At 36.5% G+C, this 26,090-nt stretch overlaps 1 protein-coding gene across 5 annotated transcripts in view; it reads right to left on the bottom strand.

Moving 5' to 3' along the window:
* Positions 1 to 295: 295 nt before the first annotated feature.
* The window catches only part of CBLB (Cbl proto-oncogene B), a 223,763-nt gene continuing 197,968 nt past the window's right edge, over positions 296 to 26,090 (bottom strand). For 4 of the 5 annotated variants that reach the window (XM_006936020.5, XM_006936021.5, XM_006936019.5 and 1 more), the window contains 2 exons: positions 20,196 to 20,315; positions 296 to 3,886 (listed from right to left, as the gene is read on the bottom strand). In XM_006936020.5, coding sequence (XP_006936082.1) covers positions 3,627 to 3,886; positions 20,196 to 20,315 — 380 coding nt within the window. In that variant the 3' untranslated portion in view covers positions 296 to 3,626. The remainder of the gene's footprint in view (positions 3,887 to 20,195; positions 20,316 to 26,090) is intronic. The other variant, XM_019839645.3, reaches the window with a different exon arrangement.

Raw genomic sequence — 26,090 nt, forward strand, 5'->3', positions numbered from 1 at the left:
ATTATCAATTATATAGCATGTCATCTGAAATGCTTCAGCCTTTCCCAGATAGGATTCTTGTAACTTTACCAGAACTCTTTCACGTCTAAGACACAGAAGGAGCTTATTGATGTAAATATCTTAAAAGGATATGGTTTTGGTATTTAATAACTAATACCCATCTGGGATGGGCATTTGGTACCATTTTGTCCAGTTAACTTTTGAATCCAACGTCTTTTGTTTAACACAAAGAAAACATAGAAATGCTGTGAAAGAAATGTTTGTGTTCATTAGAAAAATATATACCAACTCTGTGTTTTGTTAAGATTCATTTTATAAAATACCTTAAAAGAACAGATAAAGTACTTGAGTTTACATAATAACCAGAATTGAAAAAAGATGAATATAAATTAATTGAACACATAACTATTTTGCCACATTAGACAAGTTTTAAAAAGGCATTAAAAAAAATAGTAATTGGGAAGAAACCCTTCACTCTATTGCTGTCTTTTTCTGGCAACTTTTCCTAGAAGCACTAAAATTCCAAGTCAACAGGCAGTACCTGTATTGTTGAAAACACACTGTAATTTGCTTCCAAATGTGTCAGCTTAAGAGAAGAAAATTAAATTTTTAACCAGGGTAGATAATTCAGTGCAAATTAAAGCTTCAAGTTGAAAATTCAAGAGGAAAAATAAATGTCCCAACTGTAGGAAATGCTTATGGAACTGAAAAAGAAAAAAATTCACATTATGAAGAAATCTTTGCAAGTGTTCTTGTGTGTGAAATATTGAGTTAACAAATGGACCCTTTGAAGTTGCAATTAGGGCTTTAGTAAGACTATTTGCAATGCGGGCGATGGGAGGTGAACAGGCAAGAGCTAAAGGTCATTTTGTGGAAGGAGGTTCAAGTTAACCATAAGCGCTACTCTGATTCAATTGTAGAAAACTTGGCCAGGGTATTGCAGACATCAAGGGGAAAAAAATTATGGAGACTAATTTACTGGGTTATCATTGAGGATAAGTACTTCTATCCCCAGAACATGTTGGGGGATGGAGGAGAGCAATATTGGCCATGATTTAAGTATATGGATTATATGGTGTACTGGCTCAAAAAATAATTGTATTACTAAGTCTTGAGAAATGGGAGGAATGTCTAACTTTCTGGATCACAGTGAAACCAAGTCACCTTCATTTCCAACCCTTAATGGGTAGTCACTTCTATGATTATTTAGGTTTATTTCTACAAAAAATATATATTTTTTTGAGTTTGGTAGTCGTTGGTAATTGGTAGCAATGGGCTTTTCATGACTGTTTGAAAGTTTCCCTCTTTCCATTCCACTCAGGTTTTTGATTCATTCTTTTTCATGATAAAACTGATGGCTACTATTGGGTACAAGATGCAGAGATTTTAGTGGGGGCTAGCACATTTTCTTTGCAAAATAGATTTAAAAAGTCTAAATTTACTATATTATCATCAGTCTTTTTCTAATTCTCACTGGAAAAGTTCACATATTTGAAAATTGAATGAAGATGTCCTATGTTTCCTAACATTTGTATTTTATCTCATTCCCTATTAAAGTTATAACAATGTTATCACAATGAAGTGGCAACTTTTGGCTTTTAGTTGTACCTATGATCAGCAAGTCATAAAAAAAACAAAATATACAGTGCTATTTCAACGTGACATCAGAGACTGGTTAAACAAAAAGTGAATAATCATGATATATGCAGAATTCATAAATCAATGAAGAATTAGCTGATGCAATTTTTAAAAGTATAAAAACTGCACTCCTCCACCTGGAGGAAGAACATCTAAAGAAAAGTAAAAATTCCTCTCCAGTGACATTAACCAGTGCAGAATCACTTGAAATTAAAACACCCAAGACCTGTGACTCCTCTCAAGTACATTCTATCGTGAGAGCCAAATTGACGAATAAGGACATGTGGCACATGCCGCTTTGAAAACAATGCATTAGTTCACCTCCCCAGGTTAACCTGGTGGCTGTTCCAGTCCTGAACATGGACTTCCCTGGGGTCCTGCTAGCTGTTTGGTCCTGTCCTTTCAAAGCCTGAAGCTCTCAATCAGATGCATCCTATTACATCACACTGGGTGTGAAGTTTAGAAAGGGAATGGTAGAAAGGTGCACAAACCCACAATTAGTCCATATTTAGGGAACCTTCTGTGGGTTCAAGCATTTTACACAGGCCTAGTTTTTGTCCCATTTCTCCACTACTCATTAGGCTTTGTCCATCAGAGAGAGACTTTTACCACCAAAAGCACAGATAAAGAATAACAAAACATTATATTGGAATCAGTTGCGAGTTTGTGCTTTAAAAACATAGTGCCTAATGGCATCAAGCACATCATAGATGCTCAATAAATATTTGTAGATTAAAATAATGTTTCTGAAGAACCAACCTCCATTTTGGGGGAGAAAAAAAAGCAAAACTAGATGAATTTCTTTCCCCTGACTGGATGGAGCAATGAGAATCTACAAATCAAATAGGAACTTTGATTGCAGAGATTTTGCCAAAGGAAAAAAAAAAAAAAAACATTGCCACAGTAGCATTGGCACTTAACAGTGCATAAAAGATTTAACTTTTCCACTGCAATGTGAACTGGTTCCTAAACCTGTTAGGTACCAGAGTATAATCACTCAAATAGGAAATGAAATCTATTCCACTTCGGGAAAGGTATGGTAATTTTATCCGAAAATTATTAATATATTTCAGGGAGACGGCCCTCTTACTCAGCATGCCTCAAAGTAATGCAGGCATAAATGTCAGGGGACCTCATTATATAACTTCAGTACGGCATTGTCATGTGCCAAGTGTATTTCTCCCACATTTGCAGTAGTTGCTTTCTAATATTTTATATTTTTACAGAGTAGTGACACCCTGGGATGGCAAAGATGAGAATATGGGAGGTTAAAGATCAAAAAACACTAAAAAGGGATGTTCCTTTAGATCATATGAAAACCCCTTATCAAAAGGCAGTTAGTTCATTGACAAAAAAATGCTTTATACATTCATAATTTTCCCATCTCACAACAGCAAAGGTTTCCAAAGAAAAGACTCAGTAGTGAAGGCCACACACTTTTTTTTTTTTTTTTGCATTAGTTTGACACATTGAAAATCAGAACCTTTAAAGCATCTTGTAAATGGGAGAAATGGAACTGGACCGGGGCAGGGTGGGAGAGATCAAAATGAACATGTGACTTAGCTGTTGACGTGGACAGTGAGGGAGTTGGTGGGAGATGTTACAGCAGACCTGACCACTCTACCAAGGGTCTGTAAAGAACACAGTACAGGTATCAAAAAAACAAAAACCCTAAAACGAATCTAAAAACAAAAACAAACTGCAACTTGGCCAACTTGTAAACAAGGAAAAGCATTTCACAGACTCAAAGTTCAAGGGAAGTAAACGTCTTTAAATTATTTTTGTCAGTTCAACCCTGATTTAAAAGTATGGCTAGCAGAAATAAGCACAGCTGTTGACATCCTGAGCAAGCAGCTGTCTTCTGAGAAGCAGCACTTCCAAGCCTCTTCTCAAGATGCCACACGAGGAGACACCTTCTCTCACTTGTCTCTTTTCCATGATCCTGGAATATCGAATGCCTGCCATTTTGGTGTTGACAGTCTTGGCTGCTATAGATTTAGACGTGGAGAGACTGGAGGCGGGAAGGCAAATTCTCGGAGGATGCTACGCGCCACTTCGACGTTATTCTGAGCTATCTCTAAGGCTCTTTTCACTTCTTCAAAGGCATAACCCTCTCCCATGAGTTTTGCAATTTTCGCATCAACATTTTCCAATGCTGCCTCAGGCCCATGGGGTTTTCTGTGGTGGATTTCTGGTGCAGTCCTGCGGGGTCGTGGTTTAGGAGGTCTGGCTGGTGCTTGTGAACCATCTGTAGATTTTAAAAGAGAGACAGCATGTAAATAATGGGATAAAAATAAAGACAGCTTATCGGTATGATCTCATTCCATATGAAAATGCTGTTTTTCATTATCTCCATAAAAAATTTTTTTTCTCATTTTTATATACTATTGTAGGGTAGGTTATATTGTCCCCATTTTGAACATTTAAAAAACGGAGTTAGAATGTGTTGGAAGTTTGAGAAATTAATACAGATTTCTTCCCAATTCTACATAGTATTCTTTAAGCCATATAAAATAAGGGATAGAAAAGGGGGAAAAAAAAGAATGGCTTTCAGTATGGGAACACAGCTTATTTTTTCCTACTATGGTGAAGGAACTTTTTTGGGAAGTTTCTACCAGAGGAAACTGTTACAAGGTTGTCAGCATTCCTGGGAGGACATCCCCATCAGGCCCTCCATTCCACCCAGGCCACAGCACAGTTACTCTGAGCAATATGCACTGTAATGTCCTGGCCTGTCTGATTTTTTAAGTTAATAATGCTGTCAACTGTGCTGGGGAAGGGGGGAAATAGTAGGTGCTTAGGGTCTACTATTAGTTAACCGGCTGAACAGAAGTAAACAGTGCTTTGTTCAAATACTGTATCCAGATTTCAACTTAGGAAGTTTTGCTAAAGAAAAAGCAAAGCCAGTGGAAACCTCAGGAGTGAAGATTTGGGCTCCATATCAGTCCCCTGATAAGTTTCTCCAAGTTAAATCAAATGACACTGGTAACCATGAATGGAGAGTAATCTTACTAAGAGAAAAAGTTATAGACCACCATGGCACACAGATCACCAGAGCAGGGACCAGTAGCTTGAAAAGGCACTTCTGTTGTGGAGTTCCATAATATCTATACTTGGTACTATATATCAAAAGCCTAAATTAAAAAAAACAAGATGAAAATAAAAATTGTCAAATTTATGCCATGAAATACATTTATGGATTTAAGACTCTTTAAACATCTTCCACAGACCACTGACAAATGTCCGATGATAAATCAAAGTTAAGCGAATGAGGAAGTGAGGATACAATCCAAATGCCTTGTGACTCTGGTCTCCATCCTCTCCTTCTTCGTCTCTGCTGCTTTGCCAACTTTCCCAATACCTTCATGGGAAATTGTAAGTAGATATTTTCAATAATAATCAAATTGAAATAAAAAATTATCTAGTCCATTCTATTTTTCTTACAAGTCTATTTTTCCATGAGAAGGTAGCTTGTAAAAACTACCCTGTTTACAACTCTAGCAATATAGCAGCATAGAATACATATGTGAAAGCCTCCAGTATGAAGATACTCAGTTCCACACCACATTGTATGGTAGTCTTAAATTTTCTTATAGGATACTGCCCAGTTTGAAAAAAAGATATAGCTGTAGATACAGCTTATTCAATTACGCTCATATACAAGAACATACATTAATTTCTGGTTCTTGCTCAAGTCTGTACTGTTTCTTGCATCTGTAACTAAACATCTCAAGTTAATTATGGTCTGCTAAATTGCATTTCTTACTGCGTCTTCAGGTTCCATTTATTTTCTACTAAGTATTTCCATTATGTCACACAGAGATGGACAATAAATTTTACTTCGCTTCTAATCATTACCAAAAAAAAAAAAAAAAAAGATTAGAAATCCTAGCAAGCTTTCTGAGCTTCAACACAGAATTCATACATTGAAATCTTGTCTGTTTTGATTTACTTTTGGGTGAGAAAAGTACTTAGACTTAAATACAAGTCTAAATTTCTTGTATTGCATAGGTAATTCTTTAAGAGTTTTTTTAATACTGTTATTTTGTTTTTGTCCAAAATATGGAGAAAGGCACAAGAATGTCAAGCATCTTTGAAAAGAACAGCTAAATATATCACATAAGTGGGAAGGCTACTGTGGCAGCCAGAGACACATTGAATAGTATAACTGACAATGAAGTCTTAAGATTTAGAACTTTTAAATTTAATAAGCTTATGTATTTTTAATTGAAGTACAGTTGACATAAAATATATTAGTTTCAGGTGTACAACAATGATTTGATATTTATATACATTACTAAATGCTCACCATAGTATAGTTACCATCTGTCACCAAAGTTATTACAATATTATTGACTATATTCCTTATGTTGTACTTACAACTGGAAGTCTGTTCCTCTTTTATTTTTAATGTTTATTTTTGAGAGAGAGAGCGCAAGCGGGGGAGGGACAGAGGATGTGAAGCAGGCTCCATGCTGACAGCAGAGGGCCTGATGCAGGGACTGAACCCACGAACTGTGAGATCATGATCTGAGCTGAAGTTGGATGATGAACCCACTGAGCCTCTCAGGTGCCCCTCGAGGTTTGTACCTCTTAATCTCCTTCAGCTATTCTGCCCATTTCTCAACCCCCATACAACTACTAGTTCTCTGTATTTATGAGTTGGTTTGTTTTCTTTTTTTTTTTTAGATTGCACATACAAGAGAAATCATACGGTATTTGTCTGACTTATTTCATTTAGCATAATACCCTCTAGGTCAATCCACATTATTGCAAATGTCAAGATCTCATATCTTATGGCTAATATTCCATCCAGTGTGTGACTTTCTGTGTGTATATACATCTTTATCCATTCATCTATGGATGGACACTTACATTGCTTTCATGTCTTGGCTATTGTAAATACTGCTGCAATGAACACAGGGGTGCATCTATTTCTTTTAGTGTTTTTGTTTTCTGTAGAAAAATACGAGAAGTGGAATTACCCTCTACCCTTTTAATGTGTTTACGTAATATTGCATATACTTTTATTATGCACCTCCCTTAACTAATTATTGTTGATACAGTTGATTTTACCACTTTATAAGTAATTGACCTACTAGTTTTACTATGTAAGGCCTTTTTTATTTTTCCACTTAAGAAGTCCCTTCAGCATTTCTTGTAATGCTTGTTTAGTGGTGATAAACTCCTTTAACTTTTGTCTGGGAAACTCTCTCCTTCAATTCTGAATGATAATCTTGCCAAGTGCAGTATTCTTGGTAGTAGGTCCCCCCCCACCACCCCCCACTTTCAGCACTTTGGATGTATCATGCACTCCCTTCTGGCCTGCAAAGTTTCTGCTGAAAAATCAGCTGGAAGTCTTATAGGTGTTCCCTTATAGAGGTAGTTGCTTTTCTCTTGTTGCTTTTAAGATTCTCTTGTTATCTTTAATTTTTGGTATTTTAATTATTATGTGTCTTTGTGTGGATCTTTTTGGAGTCATCTTGCTTGGGGCTCTCTGTGCTTCCTGAGCCTGACTTTATTTCCTTTATCAAGCTACAGAAGCTTGTAGCTATTACTTCTTCAAATAAATTTTCTGCTCTTCTCTCTTCTGGGACTATTATAATACAAATGTTAGTATGTTTGATGTTGTCCAAGAGGTCCCTTAACCTATCCTCATTTTTTAAAATTATTTTTTCTTTTTTTCTGTTCAGCTTGGATAACTTCTACTGTTTGGCCTTGTAGATCACTAATTCATTCTTCTGCATCCTCTAAGCTGCTGTTGATTCCCTCTAGTGTGTTTTTCAATTCAGTTAGTATATTCTTAAGCACTGACTGGTTCTTTTTTATATTTTCTTTGTTGAAATTCTGAGATCATTCGCTCTTCTCCCAAGTCCAGGAGCATCTTTAAGACCATTTATTTGAACTCTTTATCAGGTAGACTGTTTATTTTATCTGTTTCAATTAGTTTTTCTTTTTTTTTCCCCCTGAGGTTTTGCCTTGTTCTTTCATTTGGAAATTATTCCTCTGTCTCCTCATTTTGTCTGACTCTGTTTCTACATATGAGGTAGATCAGCACTGTCTCCTGATCTTGAAGGTAGTGGTCTTGTGTAGAAGGTCTCCTATAGGGCCCAGAAGTACAGTCTTCTGCAGTCATCAGAACCAGGTGCTCCAGGGGTATTCCATGTGTGGGTTATATGCGGGTGGGGCTGGCCTCTCCCCACCCCAGGGCAGGAGTTGCTTCGGGGGGCAGCATGCTGGTCCTGACCATGGCTGCCCTCCAGGTGTGTCAAGGCAGGAACCACTTTGGAGGGACATCTGTAGGAAGTGGCAGGGTGGGTCCACAGGGGAATGCCAGGGTGGGATGAGCAGTGCTAGGAAAGTAGATGGAGGGTGTCTGAACCGGTGACCACCAGCATTGGGCTAGCTAGGCTAAAGGAGGGCAAGAAAGATGGTGCCTGCCAACACTTCCATACCTGGAAAAAGTTTTTACAGATCTCTGTCCCTCCTGCGCATGTTCTATGATAATAAATTAACACTAATGGCACCAGTCCTTTTTAAAGTGCTGCTTCAGTGCTAACTCTTGGAGTGAGTTTATGTGTGGGCCCTTTAAGAGTAGAGTGGAGTCTGAATTTCCTATGGCCCTCTGGTTCTTCTGGAGTTAATCCCCACTGATTTTCAAAGATATTATGGGGTCTCATATTCCTGATGCAGATGCCTAGGGTCGGTGGGGGGGTACCCAGTGTGGGGCTTGAACTGCCTGCTGCAGCGAGGACCTCTGTCCCCATGATATCCCTCCTGCTTGTAGGCTGCCATTCCAGGGGTTTGGCTCGGAGCCACATTTCCTCTCTGCCCCTTCTACCCTTGTCAATGTGGCTTTTTCTTTTTGTAGCTCTGGAAGAGCTTTTTGCTAGTCTTCTGGTCATCCTCAGACACAGTTGCTCTATGTGTGGCTGCAGGCTTAGCGTTTCAATGAGAAGAGGTGAGCTCAGGATCGACGATGCTACCATCTTCTCACCCTAAAGGTATGTATTTGTGATCCTAGTAGATAACACTAAAAAAAATGGTACCTTTTACCAGGAAAACCCCCCAGGAAACCCATCTGTTATATAAGGCTGCTATAATTAATACTGGCAATGTAATTCGCAGATGACTCTTCTTTACTTGAAAAAAATTAGTAAACATAATTCAAGAAATCTAAGTTAACAAGGAAACACACACACACACACAATGATTATGTCAACCCTAGGGTAGTGAAGGTATCTCTGAATCTGAAACTGGTATTTTTTCGTTTTACACACAAAATATCAACCAGGGAACGTGATTCAAATGACCTCTAAAAGGAATCAGGACAGATTTTAAACACAATTAAAAAAAAAAAAAAGACTTTCTTAAAGCAAAGATTTATTTTCCCAATAGATATTTTCCCTTGAAATTCAAAACTGACATATCCCAGCTCATTTAAACCTAGTCCTCATTGCAATGTTAGGGCAATGTTCCTCAAAACAATGCTGGCATCTCTTCAAAATCTTACAAATGCTTGGAATTTTAATTTTATCATGTATTGGAGCCTACAAATAGAAGTAAAATGGACTCTGTTTCAACTTTTGGCCACTTGTTATATATAAATTTCCATTTATTAATGAATATTCAATTTGGCATAGCTTAACTCTGTACCAGGTAATTGACAGCTACAACAGAGACTTTACTTGATGTAGGTGAGGAACATTACATAGAGATGGGATTGGTCAGATGCATCTCATTCTCACAACTAAGATTTTGAGTGACCTTGAGCTAAGTAATTTACTTGTACAATTCTCACTTTCTAAATCTACTTTCCTATCTCATTTTTAGAGGTATTATTTATCCCTTCTCAGTCAGGTAGTATGCAAATTAATTAATGTAATGGCCTCTTCAGCACATATACTGAGCATTAAAAAGAAAGGACAATGAATTCACTCTCTATGATAACTGCTATACTTAAATGCTATGGAACAGTAATTACTCTAAATTAATAGCAATGTCAGAGAAGTGTGGAAGGGGGGGGAAAGCAGGGGATTTGTTGTGAGTGCCTATTTTTATACAGAAAGCTTTTAAGGAAGATCTGTTATAACCTGAACTAAGAGTGGAAATTATTTTTTTTTTTTTAATTTTTTTTTCAACGTTTATTTATTTTTGGGACAGAGAGGGGCAGAGGGAGAGGGAGACACAGAATCGGAAACAGGCTCCAGGCTCTGAGCCATCAGCCCAGAGCCTGACGCGGGGCTCGAACTCACGGACCGCGAGATCGTGACCTGGCTGAAGTCGGACGATTAACCGACTGCGCCACCCAGGCGCCCCGAGTGGAAACTATTAAAAAAAAAAGTGGGGAGGCATTTTCACGCTCATCATTAGAGCAAAATACTTAAAGCCAATCCTTCTTTCCACACATCTCTTTAAAAAACTTACAGACAGGCTTCACTTTCCCCCTTGTTATTATTTTACAATGTCTAAAAGAGACACGGGTCCTTATTCCCTTTAGAATGTGTAGGTAATAGAAAGCAGCAGTGAAACAGAAGATGAAACTATCTCATAGTTCCCGAAATGTTGTTATAATTTTGGAGTCCGCTGGAATTACTATGAATTTTTCCAACTCTATGGGAATTTCTGTACCTGAATAAATGCCATCCTTGTGTATTCTGGTGCCGCTGCCCATGCTCATCATCGTTTTGAACTATGAGCAATGGCAATGATATCAAAGTGAGTGCAAGAATACTTGGAGCGTGGGTTCTAAACAGTACATCTTTTTGAAGCACCAGTTTTACTCGAGGAAGTGAGAAAGTCAGTGTTTTTTTAAATAGCAAAATGAATACAGATTTACCAAGGAGGAAAATGTAAAATTTGCATAAGTTTTTAAGATAAAACAGACTTTGAAGCAACTTCCTGATTGTCCACTTTTGGTTAAAGCCAGGGTCTCTGTGCTGTTCAGAGAAAGTGTATCAACAAATGATACAAAATACATATATATATATATTTATAACTATAAAATTACATGTTATATATATTATCTCTCTATACATAATCTATATATATATTTAAAGTACTCAGCTTAACATTTGGCCCACAGTAACTGCCTTTTAGAAATGATTATTATGTACAATCTGAGACATAATCTCTGTTAATTACTACTTCATGGCTATTTGATTACAGACACCAAGACTTAGACTACTGATTTTCTCAACTAACGATATCTGAGAATTAATGAAACTAACGATATCTGAGAATTGAAAGAAAAATACAAATTTAACTGATCAAGGCATTAGAAGAAATTTTAAACACATCATCATTATGACTTCGTTATTCTTTAAGATAGATCAACTAACTCTGGAACTTATTTATATCATAAGCTTCAATTGCTATCCATAGAGATACTCTGATTTTATAAGCACAGGTTTTAATACAGCTTTCACTAAATTACAAATAAAAAAATCTTCACATACATAGTGGTAGCTAATTATGATAGTTAAGGCTAAAGTTATGTAATTTTTTAATACATCCAAAAAACTGTTATAGGAGAATTACATTATTAAATTTTTAAGAAAAAAGATTCCAGATATTGTGGTTTGAGAACTAAAACTGTAAGGAAAGACGTTTGAGGCAGTTGAATTGTGGTAAAACCTTAACACTACGTTTTCCTTTGTTGAAACACCAAACAAAATCTTATACATATAATTTATCTTTAAACATCTTATCAGTAATAACTCCACAGTTCTAACCTTTGAGTGAAGTGAAGCCATGCTTTTCAACTGAGATCTTAATAGAGATAATTATAGAATATTTGGTCTTAATATAAAATTCACTCAATATTCTATGACTTTCCTTTAACCTAGTTAAAAAAAATAGTAGTATTGGAATTAATTCCTCTTCTGATGAGACTTCCTTTATTTTGTCAGTGTATTTGGTAATGAGAGCTTTTACCAAGCACATTTAACATAAGTCATGTGCTGAAATTCTAATTTTTTAATAGTATCTTCAACTGCCTTCTAAATATTGAGAAAATGAAAAAGCTTCCCCAGAGCAAATGCCACATTTCAGCAGCGTGAGCACAAACATACCATTATGACGTTGTTACTCTACTATAACTTGGATTCCCTAGATTTTTAAAGAATGGCATTCAAACCATAGCACATTGTATCTTACAACAAGAGAAGAGGAAACTGGAAAATTTATAAAAATGCACACATTGCCAGTATAGTTATGGACCTATGTGACTAATATACCCATGTTAAAAAATAAGATTATTAAAAAAAAATGTCTGCCTCACATACAGGTATATATGCGAATTTTAAAAACTTTAACAGTCTGGTGAAATCCACTTTTCTTTTTTGGAAATCCACTTATTTCTGATGAACTATTATGACATTCATATCATTAAAAATCAACTGTCACATCTAATATATTTTGGGGAAGCAATAAAATATTTGGAAGACTGTTGGTATATGTAGACATACATGTACCCAGTCTTTTTAGACAAGAAGATAAGGAAATATTTGTAATCAATGAAAAAGTATTTTTAAAATTATAAATTTTTTTTAATGTTTATTTTTGAAAGAGACACAGAGTGCGAGACAGAGACATAGAATCTGAACCAGGCTCCAGGCTCTGAGCCATCAGCACACAGAAAAATATTTGACCCCAAATATTTTTAAATTTTTAAAAAATATTTTTCACATAAAGTTGATATTTAGAACAACATAAAAGACAAGAGAAACTGAATTTGTAGGATGCAGCAATTATACAAGAATCCTTAAAGGTCACCTTAAAAAGGCCTTAATGAAAACATGTCCTGCAAAATAAGGGCTATTAGAATCCTAAAGGCACACAGCACCTAGTCTTGAGTTTTCAATGGAGAGACCTAATCCAAAAGACAAAGCCAGCCCCTTTGCTGCTGTGAAATACACTAGTGGACAGCCTGTTAGTCCTGTGAGCTGCATGACAGCAAATTATCTTGATGGAAAAAAAGAATCTTATTTTTCTGTGGTTTGACTGTGTTTGTAAACAGAGTTCAGGGAGAAGGTTGAAATGTTTGATGTTACAGCTAACTGAGGCCTTCAGAGCAATAATCAAGACAATTTTATCACTCAGGTAAAAGCCAGTTGAGGCTTCTGGTAAATCCCTATTTGGGTATATTTTCACAAGGTTGTGACTCAAAGTTCCTCCTTGAAATTTCTAGTGTAATGCTAATCAGAATTCCTACCATCTGAAACCGTATGTGAATGATGTTCCTCTGGGCTATACAACACCCACATATTATGAAGCAAAACTGTAAAGAAGCTGTGTAAATACAGCATTTTGGCCACAACTTTCAAAAAACTTGAATATATGTTTCTTTTAATCCAGAGTTGGTGGCAGTGAATATGTTATTTTAAATCAGTCATGGTACTTTCCTCAAGGTTATATTTTAATGTTATTCCTTAAGGGATTTGTTTCCTTCTCTTATATACAGGCTGTCAGATAATGTCACTCCTTGAATTACACATTTTTTTCATCTGTCTGGAAATCCAGCCCTTTTGACTATTGTTTCAATGGCCACCCATGGATATATCTGAAATCTTGGAAGGACTAGAAGTTAATAGGCAAGACAGTGTGGACCAAAATTTGAAAAGGTTAATAGAATTTTCTATACTTTTCTGAGATATCTTAAAATGTTAAAACATATAAAACCATAGAGGGACTTCTACTTCTCCCATGCATATCATCAAGTACATAAGAACTACTGTGTTAATAATTAATGAGTTGCTTTAAGAATTATCTTTATTCCGAGGTTACGGGATGTATGGCTGTCACTATTAACAAATCTTCTGTGAACTGAGCTGTGAGTTTAAAAAAAATTTTGAAAAAGGACAAAAATCTACATAGGAAAAACTTATGATGTTTACAATTATAAGACAAAAATATTGTTTACATTGGTCAAAAAATGCGTGTGTTCAATTCTGGTCCAAAATGGTGACATAAGAAGACCCTTATCTCACCTTCTCCATGGGGACACACCAACTCTGCACCTATTTATAAAGCAATTCCTCTTGAAGAACTGAGGGCCAACTGAACAGCTTCTGTACAACGAAAGAAGGACCAGGCAAAACAGCAAGAGACATGGTAATGAAGGGAACCCAGATTTGTCTGCCTTAGGGCATAGAAAAAAAGCTGTGGTTTAAAAGAGCAACTAGAATATAAAGGGACTAGCCCTAGAACCCTGCCCAACAATGGGAAAGCTGCTGAAACTCCAGGTTGGAGAGGCTGGTGAATGCACAGTATATTTCCCCCTTCACCTTGATAGAGAGGATGGGAAGCAGGGTCCAGGCACCTTAACTGGACTACCACCTCACTGAGCCCTCAGTCCCCAGTCCATACCAGCCCTAGAATCCCACAAGGCAGCTCCAACGTGGTGCACCCTGGTCAGCACTCAATACAGTTCCAGCTGTTGCACTGAGGTGGCAAAGGTACAAAGAACCCTGGAACACTTCCTACACCGCTTCAGCTTCAGGCAGTTTGCTTGGGCACCCCGGGGTGCAGAGTGCTCTGGGACCTCCTGGCTCACGCCTGCACTGGCTCCGCGTGCCCTGGGCCTCTACAGCCGACGTTGGCTCCAGTCACCCCTCCAGGGCAACTCCGCACTGAGCATCCTGTGACACCCTGGCTTGCACCCACTTCAGCTGTCCTGCCAGGGCGTTCTCTGCTTGGAGATCCCTGGGACCATGCCAGCCCGGGCACACTTCAACTTAGGGACCTCCAGCCAAATGCAACAGACACACAGTCTATACAAAAGAGGACCATACACGAGACTGTTTCATCATGTTTAGAAGTTGCCGTTCCACCTAATTCATAGACACCAAAATCACCCAAAATGACAAGACAGAGAAACATGCTCCAAATTATAGACAAAACCTCAGAAAAATAATTAAAAGAGTAGAACTCAACTTCAACAAAGAGATAAACAATACAAAGAACCAGTCAGAGCTGAAGAATAGAATAAATGAAAAATACACTAGAGGAAATTAACAGTACTTTAGCAGATGCAGAAAAATGGTTCTGTAAGACAGGATAATGGAAAGCACCCGAGATGAGCAGCAAAAAGAAAAAAAAGAATTCAAAAAAGAAGGCTAGGTTAAAGGATCTCTTGGACAACATCAAGCAAACATTGAAAACATCTCTAACTTGGGGAAGAAAACAGAAGAATCTGGAAGAAGTCAGGAAGCATACAGTTCAAAACAAGTTGAACCCATGAGGTCCACACTATGACACATATTCATTACAATGTTAAGATTAAAGATAAAGAGAATTTTAAACGCAGCAAGAGAGAAGCAAAATGTTATATACCAGGGAAACTGCACAAGGCTGATCTCTCAGCAGAAACTTTGCAGGCCAGATGGGAATGGCAGAGTACATCCAAAGTACTGAAAGGAAAAAAACCTACAACCAAGAATACCCAGAAAGGCTGTCATTCAGAATTAAAGGATAGAGTTTCCCAGACACAAAAGTTGAGGTTTGTTGGCACTAAACCAGAGTTAAAAAAAAATGTCAAAGGAACTCCTTTGAGAGGAAAAGAAAAGGTCATAATTAGAAGAAAATTGTGAATAAAAAGATATAAACTATGAAAACATATACATAAAATGTGGAGGGGGGAGTGAGAATGTTCTTTGAGCATAGGTTCAAACTTAAGTGACCATCAACTTACTATAGACTGCTATATACTTAGGATATTTATATATGAACCTTATGGTAACCACACACCCAAAACCTATAATAGGTACATAAAAAATAGCTAAGCATAACACTACAGAAAGTCATCAATCACAAGTAAAGAAAGAAGAAAGGAACATAAAAACTATAAAACAACCAAAAATTAATGAAATGGCAAAAAGTACATACCTATCAATAACTACTTTAATGTAAATGGTCTAAATGCTCCAATCAAAGGACACAGGGCAGCCAAATGGATAAAAAACAAGACCCATCTGTATGGTGTCTACATGAGACTTGCTTCAGATCTAAAGACACATACAGCCTGAAAGTGAAAAGGTGAAAAAAAAAATTCCATGTGAATGGAGATGGAAAAAAAAAAAAGCTAGGGTAGCAACTTATCAGACAAAATAGACTTTAAAACAATGACTGCAACACGAGACAAAGAAGGGCATTACATAATGATAAACTGTTCACTCCAACAAGAGAATTTAATGGTTTTAAATATCTATGCCTTGAACATTGAAGCACCTAAATATATAAAGCAAGTATTAACACACATGAAGAGAGTACTACTGACAGCACTATGGGGACAGTAACACTCCACTTACTTCAATGGATAGATTATCCAGACAGAAAATCAATAAGGAAACAATGTCTTTGAACAACACATTAGACCAGATGGACTTCAGATATATGCAGAACATTCCATGCAAAAACATCAAGACACATTCTTTTCTAGTGCACATGGAATATTCTCCAGAATAGATCACATGTTGGGCCACAAAGAAAATCTCAGATTTAATAAGAATGAAATCATATGCTACATCTTTTCCAACCACATGTTATGAAACTAGAAATCAATCACAAGGGAAAAAAAAAAGGAAAAATTTCAAACATGTGGAGGCTAAACAATACACTACTAAACACCCAGTGGGTCAACAAATCAAAGAGGAAATAAAATAATACATGAAAACATGAAAATGAAAACACAACAGTATAAAAATTTTTAAGATACTGAGAAAGCAGTTCTAAAGGGAAATTTATAGTGATCCAGATCTACCTCGAGAAACAAGAGAAGTCTCAAATAAACAATCTAGCCTTCTATTGAAAGGAACTAGAAAAAGAAGCACAGAACCCAAGGTTAGTAGAGGGAAGAAATAATAAACACCAGAGCAGAAACAAATGAAATAGAGACAAAAAAGAAAAAAAAATTGCAAAAGATCAATGAAACCAAGAGGTGGTTCTTTGATGAAAAAAAAAAAAACAGACAAAATTGATAAATCTTTAGCTGGATCATCAAAAATAAAAACACAAAATTAGAAACAAAATAGAAATAACAACTGAAACCACAGTAATACCAAGGATTATAAGAAACTACTGCTATAAAAAATTCTATGCCAACAAAGTGAACAAAGTAGAAGTGGATAAATTCCTACAAACATCAAATCTTCTGAAACTAAATCAGGATGAAATAGAAACTCTGAACAGACCAATTACTAGTAATGAAATTGAATTGGTAATCAAAACCTCACAATAGTAGTCCAGAAATGAGTTAAAAAATGAGGATTTATAGGTGAATTCTACCAAATATTTAATACCTATTCTCCACAAACTATTTTAAAAAAAATAGAAGCTTCCAAATATATTCTGGAAGGCCAGCATTAGCTTGATAGCAAAACCACCAAGACAAGGACACCACACACACACACAAATATCCTTGATGAACGTAGATGCTAAAGTCCTTAAAATATGACTAAACCACATTCAAAAATACATTAGAAGGACCATTCACCATGATTAAGTGGAATTTATCCTAGGGATGCAGGGATGCTTCAATATTTGGAAATCAACATGAATGTGCCAGATCAACAAAACAGGATAAAAATCTTATCTTAATAGATACAGAAAAAGCATTGGACAAGATTCAACATCTGGCTGCTCATGATAAAAACTCTCAACTAAGTGGGGTTAGAGGAAAGAGACCTCAACATAATAAGAGCCATATATGAAAAACACACAGCTAACATCATACTCAATGGGAAAAACTTCACTTTCCTTCTAAAGTCAGCAGGCAGACAAAGATGTCTACTCTTGCCACTTTTACTCAACATAGTACTGGAAGTCTTAGCCACAGCAGAGAAAAAAAAGAAAAGGCATCCAAATTGGTAAGGAAGAAGTAAAGCTGTCACTATTTGCAGACAACATGATACGATTTATAGACAACCCTAGACGCCACTAAAATCTGCTAGAATAAATGAATTCAGTAAAACTACAGGACACAAAATTAATACACAGAAATCAGTTACATTTCTATACACTAATGAAGTAGCAGAGATACAAATGAAAAAAATCTCATTTACAATTGCACCAAAAAGAACACAATACCTAGGAATAAACTTAACCAAGGAAGTGAAAGACCTGTACTTTGAAAACTGTTAAGACATTGGTGAAAGAAACTGAAGATGACACAAGCAAATGGAAAAGTATTTCATGTTCATGGATTGGTAGAATTAAAATGTCATACTACTGAAAGCAATCTACAGATTCAATGCAGTCTCTATCAAAATACCAACAGCATTTTTCACAACTCACAGAACTTTTCACAGAAATGGTACTAAAATTTGTATGGAACCACAAAAGACCCCATATAGCCAAAGCAATCTTGAAAAAGAAAAACCTAACAGGAGGTATCTTAATCCCAGATTTCAAGATATACTACAAAGCTGCAGTAATCAAAAAAGTATTGTACTGGCACAAAAATAGACACATAGGTCAGTGGAACAGAATTGGGAGCCCAGAAATAAGCCCATGATTATATGGTCAATTAATCTACAACAAAGGAAAGAATATACAATGAGAAAAAGACTGTCTCTTTAACAAATGGTACTGGGAAAACTGGATAGCTACATGCAAAAGAAAGAAACTGAACCACTTTCTTACACCATACACAAAACCAAAATGGATTAAAAGTGAGTTTTGAAACCTTAAAACTCCTAGAAGAAAACACAGACAGAAATTTCTTTGACATCAGCCTTAGCAACATTTTTCTAGATAGGTCTTCTCAAATAAACAATTGGGACTACACCAAAATAAAAAAGTTTTTGCACAATGAAAGAAACCATCTAACATACTGAGTGGGAGAAGATATTTGCAAATGATACATCTGATTAGGGGTTAACATTCCAACTATATAAAGAACTTCTCAAACTCAACACTCCTCCCCCAAAATAATAAAAAAATGGGCAGAGGACCTGAATACATTTTTCCAAAGAATACATACAGATGGCCAACAGACACATGAAAAAATGTTGAACATCACTATCAGGGAAATGCAAATCAAACCACAATGAGATCACCTCACACCAGTCAGAATGGCTAGAATCAAAATGAGAAGAAATAACAAGTGTTGGCGAAGGTGTCCAAAAAAGGAACCCTCCAACACTGTTGGGGGAATGTAAGTTGGTGCAGACAACAGTCTGGAAGTTCCTCAAAGAATTAAAATGGAAATACCATATGATCCAGTAATTCGACTACTAGTATTTGCCCAAAGAAAACAACAACACTAATTTGAAAAGATACATGTACCCCTATGTTTTTTGCAGCAGCATTATTTATGATAGCCCAGATACGGAAGGAACCTAAGTGTCTACTGATAGATGAATGGATAAAGATGGTGTGTGTGTGTGTGTGTGTGTGTGTGTGTGCGCGCAGAAACAGACCCACAGAGAACAAACTGATGGTTGCCAAAGGGGAGGAGTATGGGGGGGATGGGCAAGATCAGTAAAGGTGAATTGGAGATACAGGCTTCCAGTTATTAAATGAATAAGTCATGAGGATAACAGGTACAATACAGGGAATACAGTCAATGAGATAGTAATGGCACTGAATGGTGAGAGATGGTAGCTACACTTGCGGTGAGCATACCATAAGGTATAGATTTATCAGATCACTATGTTGCATACCTGAAACTAATGTAACATTGTGTCAACCGTCCTTCAATAAAGAAAAATGTGTGTTCAGCATAACCCATACATCAGCCACTCCTCTACTCGGCCATCCACCTACCCAAGAGCCACGTGCTAGGCACTCTTGTGAACGTATGCGGATACAGCAGTGAAGCAAACCATACTCCTATCTTCAAAGCATTAATATTCTAGCAAAGGAGATGGACAAATAAGAATTCAAGCAAACGAATGGAATTTCAGGCGGTGACAGATGTTATGAAGAAAAATAAAGCGCAAGAAGAGTGCAGAAAGGGACTGCGTAAGGTATGGGGAACCATTTTAGATATGCTGTTGGAGGAAGGCCTCCAAAAAAGCAAAGCAGCGGCATTTCATTATTAATGGTTAGGAGTATGACTGGTATTTACTGAGACGGCACATTCTTCCCTCATTCTACGTAATAGCTGACAGGGGAGCACTGCAGTATCACCCTTAAGTAAGGTTGGAAAATTAATAGTTTGGTGCTAATATTAATTCCAAAGAGAATTCTCCCTTTAATAGAGAAATAAGAGAATGCAGCATGTTGATGCACGAAGAGATTTTTCCCATTTCTCATCTCTGGTATGGCAAAACAAAGGTTAGAGAAGGAACAGACTCTGAATCAGAATATGTGCTTTACTGAGTGATAAGGTTAATATGAAAGCTGCTGCTTTTTTTCTTTTTTTTTTCTTATTTGTGGAGCAGTTTCGTAGGGATTCCACTTGTAATACAAGTTTTATAAGCACACTGTAAAGTGACAAAAATACTTTGCTGGGAGTGCTCATTAAATTCTGTAACGAATAAAAAAGTGCTCTGAAAACCAGCAAGCACTGTATAAATGCAAGGAAGCATTATTACTATTGTTCGCTAACTCACCTGAAGATGAAGGAAGCGGATCATAGTCCTGTGATGCTCTGTTGGCTTTGACATTTTCGCCTGGTAATCTCCTAGCAGGAGGCAAAGGAACTTGGCCACTTGCTGGATCAAGAAAGGGATCTTAAAAGTAAAGATAATTTTCAAATTAAAATGATTATCTCTACCAAGTGGCTGAAGGAAAAAATCCTAGAAATTCTCTATAAAGATCAAAGGTTTTGGAAATAAATTAGAAAAATAATTTCATGACTGGTATTAACCATTTTCTAATCCACTTGCCTATGTCTAATTTATTCATCACTTGCTCAAATATGCTCCTATTTATTCCTAGATAATACAAAATACTAATTTTATATTTAAAATTTTCAGATCTTAATTATAAAATTCTTGGTGATAAAAGCTGCTTCAAATTATTATTTTCTGTCCCATTCTGTCCTACAAAATGAACAGAAGCTGTTGTAAAAAATTTTTTTTGACTTTTGCCTATAAGTGTCATTATCAAATCAGTTAATCTTTAAAATGGACCTGACATTTGGGATTTGTGAGGATTAAATAAATTCATGTACATAAATTTCCTGTACATATAAAGTGTCTTTTAAAATACTACTATAGGGGCGCCTGGGTGGCGCAGTCAGTTAAGGGTCCGACTTCAGCCAGGTCACAATCTCGTGGTCCGTGAGTTCGAGCCCCGCGTCAGGCTCTGGGCTGATGGCTCAGAGCCTGGAGCCTGTTTCCGATTCTGTGTCTCCCTCTCTCTCTGCCCCTCCCCCGTTCATGCTCTGTCTCTCTCTGTCCCAAAAATAAATAAGAAAACGTTGAAAAAAAATTTAAAAAAATAAAAAAAAATACTACTATATTGGGCAACCCCTGCTAAAAGTCTTATTTTTGAGACAGAGAGAGAGAAAGAGACAGGGTGGGGGGAGGGTGGGGGAGGGGCAGGGAGAGATGGGACAGAGGATCTGAAGCAGGCTCTGTGCTGTCAGCACACTTCAGGGCTTGAACTCACCAACTGTGAGATCATGACCTAGCCTAACCATGTGAGCCACCCAGGTGCCCCTAAAAGTCATTTTTAACTGGCACACTAAACAGTAAATTCAATTACTAAAAATTGTGCTATTAACATTAAGGTTTGCACATACACTAAAAAGTGACATTTTCAACCACCTTGGCAGTCAGAGAGGGGGTATCTGAAACAGTGCAAATTGTGAATTGTACACAAATAAAAAATAATTTTGCTACTTTTGATGTTTATTAACTGGAACTGAAGGCAGAAAAATAAATTTTGTCAGTGGTACTATGGTAAATTGTTAGGATCATAAACCTAACTGATTTAAAATTAGTAGTTTATGGATTTAAATCCATAGAACTGGTTTCAGTTCTGAGTAGGTCCACATTACCTCTGCCATTTCTGATTCACTGATAATTTACTTAGCCATACCACTTCTATCTCTGGTTCCTCTGTTTTCTTCTCTCATATTACTTTCTTTTATGTCTGTCAGTATCTCCAGAAGTACTCGAAGTTCTTTTGAAGGCAGGGGTCTTACGTTACTCATCATGTTTGAAGTATGTCCTCTAACACACAGTACCAAGCACGCTGCTTGGCAAATAGCCTAAACTTCAAAAGTATTTGCTTTTAACTACCAAAAACAAACCCAAATAGATTAATATTTTTCACAAATTCAAAATCAGTGAAATCTGAAATGCTACCATAAGTAAAAATTGTAGATATTAAGGATCCGATTATATTTCATTGTTTGAACATCCCTTCAAGTTTGTCATTAAGAATATGTAAGGATTATTTATAAGAAGAAAATGAACACATATTTATACTAGTTTTTGACTAGATAATGTAAGGCAAGAGTTGAAGTCTTTGATTATTATTTTCCTCTCTTGAGTACAGTAATTATTCCTGGCTTTGCTGGAGGCTTTTTGACCTAAGTAAGGCTACTAAACTTGCTTTCATTAAATTCGAGATTAAAATTTGTGTTAGATTTAGCACTTTCAGTATTTGAAGAGTCAATGGTTCAGCCTCATTAACTTTGCTGAAATATTTTAGGAAGCAATGAGAAGATAAATCAAATTCCATGCAACAAATGTTAATCATTTGATTTGGAAGAGTAACCAATGGAACCAAGTATGGTGATTTCTGCATAAGTTTAGAAATTTCCTCACGATTTAGATTTAAATATTCATAAAATTTACTTTCAGTTATTGTGCATTTTAAACATCACTGATATAACATTAGGTCAGAGGAAAGAATGCCTTTTACAATACACATACTTTTTAAAAATTTCTTTAGGGTAATTTATAGGTTTGTCAGATATGCTGTTACTAATCATGCATTTAAGACTAAACATTAGATTCTGGATATACTACAGGTCATAAGTAGACTAAAATATACAGCTGTATGATAATGCTCCATGAAACTATTTCACTTAAAAAGTCACTAGGTACACTAAAAATATTGTCATAAACAGCAAAAATACTTAGTTCAATTCTGAATCACTACCGTATGTCTTCCTTCATGCTAACTTTGCTACTGGGCAGGTATAGGGCACACTGGGCTTCTATAGCAATTTGTAAAGTTGAAAGTATTCATGCTTCATTGGGAAAAGATAGACAACACAATTACTATGGAGAGTATAATAATTATCAAATGTCTCCTGATAAAAAGAAAATTTGAAAAGCAATAAGGTTTTCAAAAATAAATTCTTCAAAAACTAACTGAAGTAAAATTTTGTATCCACACTTAGAATTAAAACGTACAAATTGAAAATACCATAGCCGGTGTACCATTTATATAGTAATAAAAGTTTGAGAAATGAGTGAATAAACATGATGGGATTAATCTATTTATTCTAAAAAGCAAAGTGCTATTGCCTGTGATTTACAGTATGGTAATGCTAAATTGAAAATTTAATACTTCATTTAAAGATTATAAAAATCTAAGGAAAGACAGGGAGGAAAGGTTTGCTCACTGTAAAAGAAGTGGGAAAATTTGCATCGACCAAAATTATGCTGTGTAAGAAGGAAACCTATCGAATGGTTATCTCAAGGAAGAGGCGTCATGGAATGTTTTTCTTAATTCTTGTTTTTGTTATCTGAAATACTTCCAAATTTTTACTCAAGTGTAGAAAAAGAGGCAAATAAAACTGGACAGTTAAAACAGTGGCATATTTCCTCTGGGGCTGTCCAAAGACCATCTGCAGTATTTACCAGTTATCCCCCAAATTTTAAAAGAACATCAATGCAGGATCTAATAGCTAGAAGGGTTTGAAGACCTATGTAGGTGAAATAAAGTTCCTCTCTCTCTGTGGCCCTCACTCTTTAACTCACATTTACAAAATCCACACTGTGATTAAATCTTCCAGTATTAGAGAACTCACTACCCCTCTGAGATACAATAATTCTTTAAAAATTTTTTAAGAATTCCTTAAGAATTTAGGAAATTACGATGAAATTTCATTCTTAATTATTCTTCTCTGGTCTGCCTTGGAAGGAGGCACTGAGGCTATCTAACCCTACTTTCCCAAATATTGTAACTAGATACAACTCTTTATATCTATCTATCTATCTATCTATCTATCTATCTATCTATCTATCTATAGATATAGATATAGATTAGATATAGATATATAGATACACATATATATTTATATATATGTGTATCTATATATATCTATATATATCTCCAAGGTTGTCTCTCTCATTAAATGTTGCAGTTCTTTTAATCTGCTATAGTTTTTTGCAATCAGGTATAAATTCCTTCAGCATCCTGGCTCTCTTCCCCCAGGAATACCCCAGCTCAGTATTTTTCAAAATTGAACATGCCTCATAGTCCCCTAGAAGGCTTATGGAAACACAGATTGCTGGGTGCAGAGTTTCTACCCCAGAGTTTCTGATTTAGTAAGTCTTCTGTGGAGCCCAAGAATTTTAATTTTTAAACAAGTCCCTCTGGCAGGGGACCTGGCTCAGTGGCTCAGTGGGTTAAGCTTGACTTCAGCTCAGGTCAAGATCTCGTGGTTCATGAGTTCAGTTAGTCAGCTGTGCTACACAGTTCAGAGCCTGGAGTCTGCTTTGGATTCTGTGTCTCCTTCTCTTTCTGCCCTCCCCGACCCCCACTCGTGCTGTCTCTCTCTCAAAAATAAACAAACTTAAAAAAAATTGGTTTAAACAATTCCCCTGGTGACACTGATGGTGCCGGTCTAAAGACTACAATTTGAGAACCAACCGCTGCTCTAGCCCATCAGTCCTTCAACATGTCACCACAGTGGTCCCACGCCAGCCGAGCACTGGGGAGGACCTCACCTCACCCCTCCGATCTGATCTCTGTGAGTGAAACCCTCAAATGTCACGAGCTCCCTTGGTAGCCACATCATGATAGTGTTTCATAAAGGTCATAGTTAACAAAACTGCCTAAATTCCCTTCCATAACTCTTGCTAACAATCCAAATATTCTATTTTACTTGTGAAATTGCATTTCTGGATCCAAATGGAAAACTTTCATTTGATTGTAATAAAGTCAAATTTGCTGGCTTTTGGAGTTGAATTGTGACTTTAAGATTAGAGAAGGACTTCAAAAGAGATCCAGGTTAGAAAAATAGTGAAAGGAAGGTTCAATAAGGGCTGCCAGATGTGTTGTGTATTTTGTGCACTGCACAAAGACATGCAGTTATGGGAATGAGCAGAGTTCAAGACAGCCTGGGCTTTGTTCCAGGAGCACCGGCCCTGGCACAAAGTGGAAGGAGGGGTGCCTCTTTCAAGGCACCAGCACAAAAGAAGTGCCTCTGTGAATGGAACAAAAGCACATATATGCTAACAAAGTATAAGGCTTTTTTTGAGGATTCTTGAGGTTTTGTGAAGATAGGACTATAGCCCGTCCAGAATGGATGCTCATGCACAGCAGTGGGCATTACTATTTGCCAAAAGAAATCTTGCATGAAGGCTGAAGACAGAAAACAGATAAAAGAAGCATCAGAGCTGTGCCCTGCTTTGCTTCCCCTCCAGCTCCTGCAGGAATCCTGAGGCTCCTTTGCAGAAACGCAGGACCTTGCAGTTTGAAAACTGCTGTTATAAGGCTGGAAAGGTGAACCTGACTCTGGTGTGCAGGGCACTGAATACTGGGAACAGAGACGGAGGTTTGATTAGGTATTTAATACAACGTCATGAGGAAATCCAATCTTTTTTTTAAAGACATCTATCCTTTGTCTTTAATTAGGGATAATGATTTCATCAAGGAAACCAAATCTCAATCATGCCAGTAAAAGTTACACTGGACTAAAATTGTAAAGACTGAACAATATGAAAACAATGGCAGTGCAATGCTCATACAGTCTGTTTAATGTAACAATCACCTCTGTTTACCTTTTATGGTTCTAGAATTATTGAGTCAAACTTTCATTTATCATTTACAGAGTATTTCATGAAATTCAATGAAAGAAGAGTGAAGAAAGGTCAAAAGTCTTATACTTTAGATATACAGTGTGTTAAATAATTTGTAAAATGATACTCAAATACTTATTTATGAGTGAAAAGAAATCTACATGTTCTATTGTTATGTAAGAAAAATTACAGTATTTCTTTTGAAAAAGAGGAGAGCTAACACATGTGGCTTAAGAGGGTACAAACTTCCAGTTATAAAATAAATCATAGAAATTAAAAGTACAGCATAGGGAATGTAGTCAATAATACTGATATTACACTAGATGGTGACAGACGGTGACTACACTTATTGTGGGGAGTACTGGCTAGTGCATAGAATCACTGAATCGATATGTTGTACACCTGAAACTAATATGACATTGTATGTTAATTATGCTTTGATGAAAAATAAATAAAATTGAATAAAAACAGTTGTCTCAATGGATCTCAGAAAGTATTTGGCAACAGACCAGAAAT

Source organism: Felis catus, chromosome C2 (genome assembly GCF_018350175.1).
Source record: "Felis catus isolate Fca126 chromosome C2, F.catus_Fca126_mat1.0, whole genome shotgun sequence".
Classification (NCBI taxonomy): Eukaryota; Metazoa; Chordata; class Mammalia; order Carnivora; family Felidae; genus Felis; species Felis catus.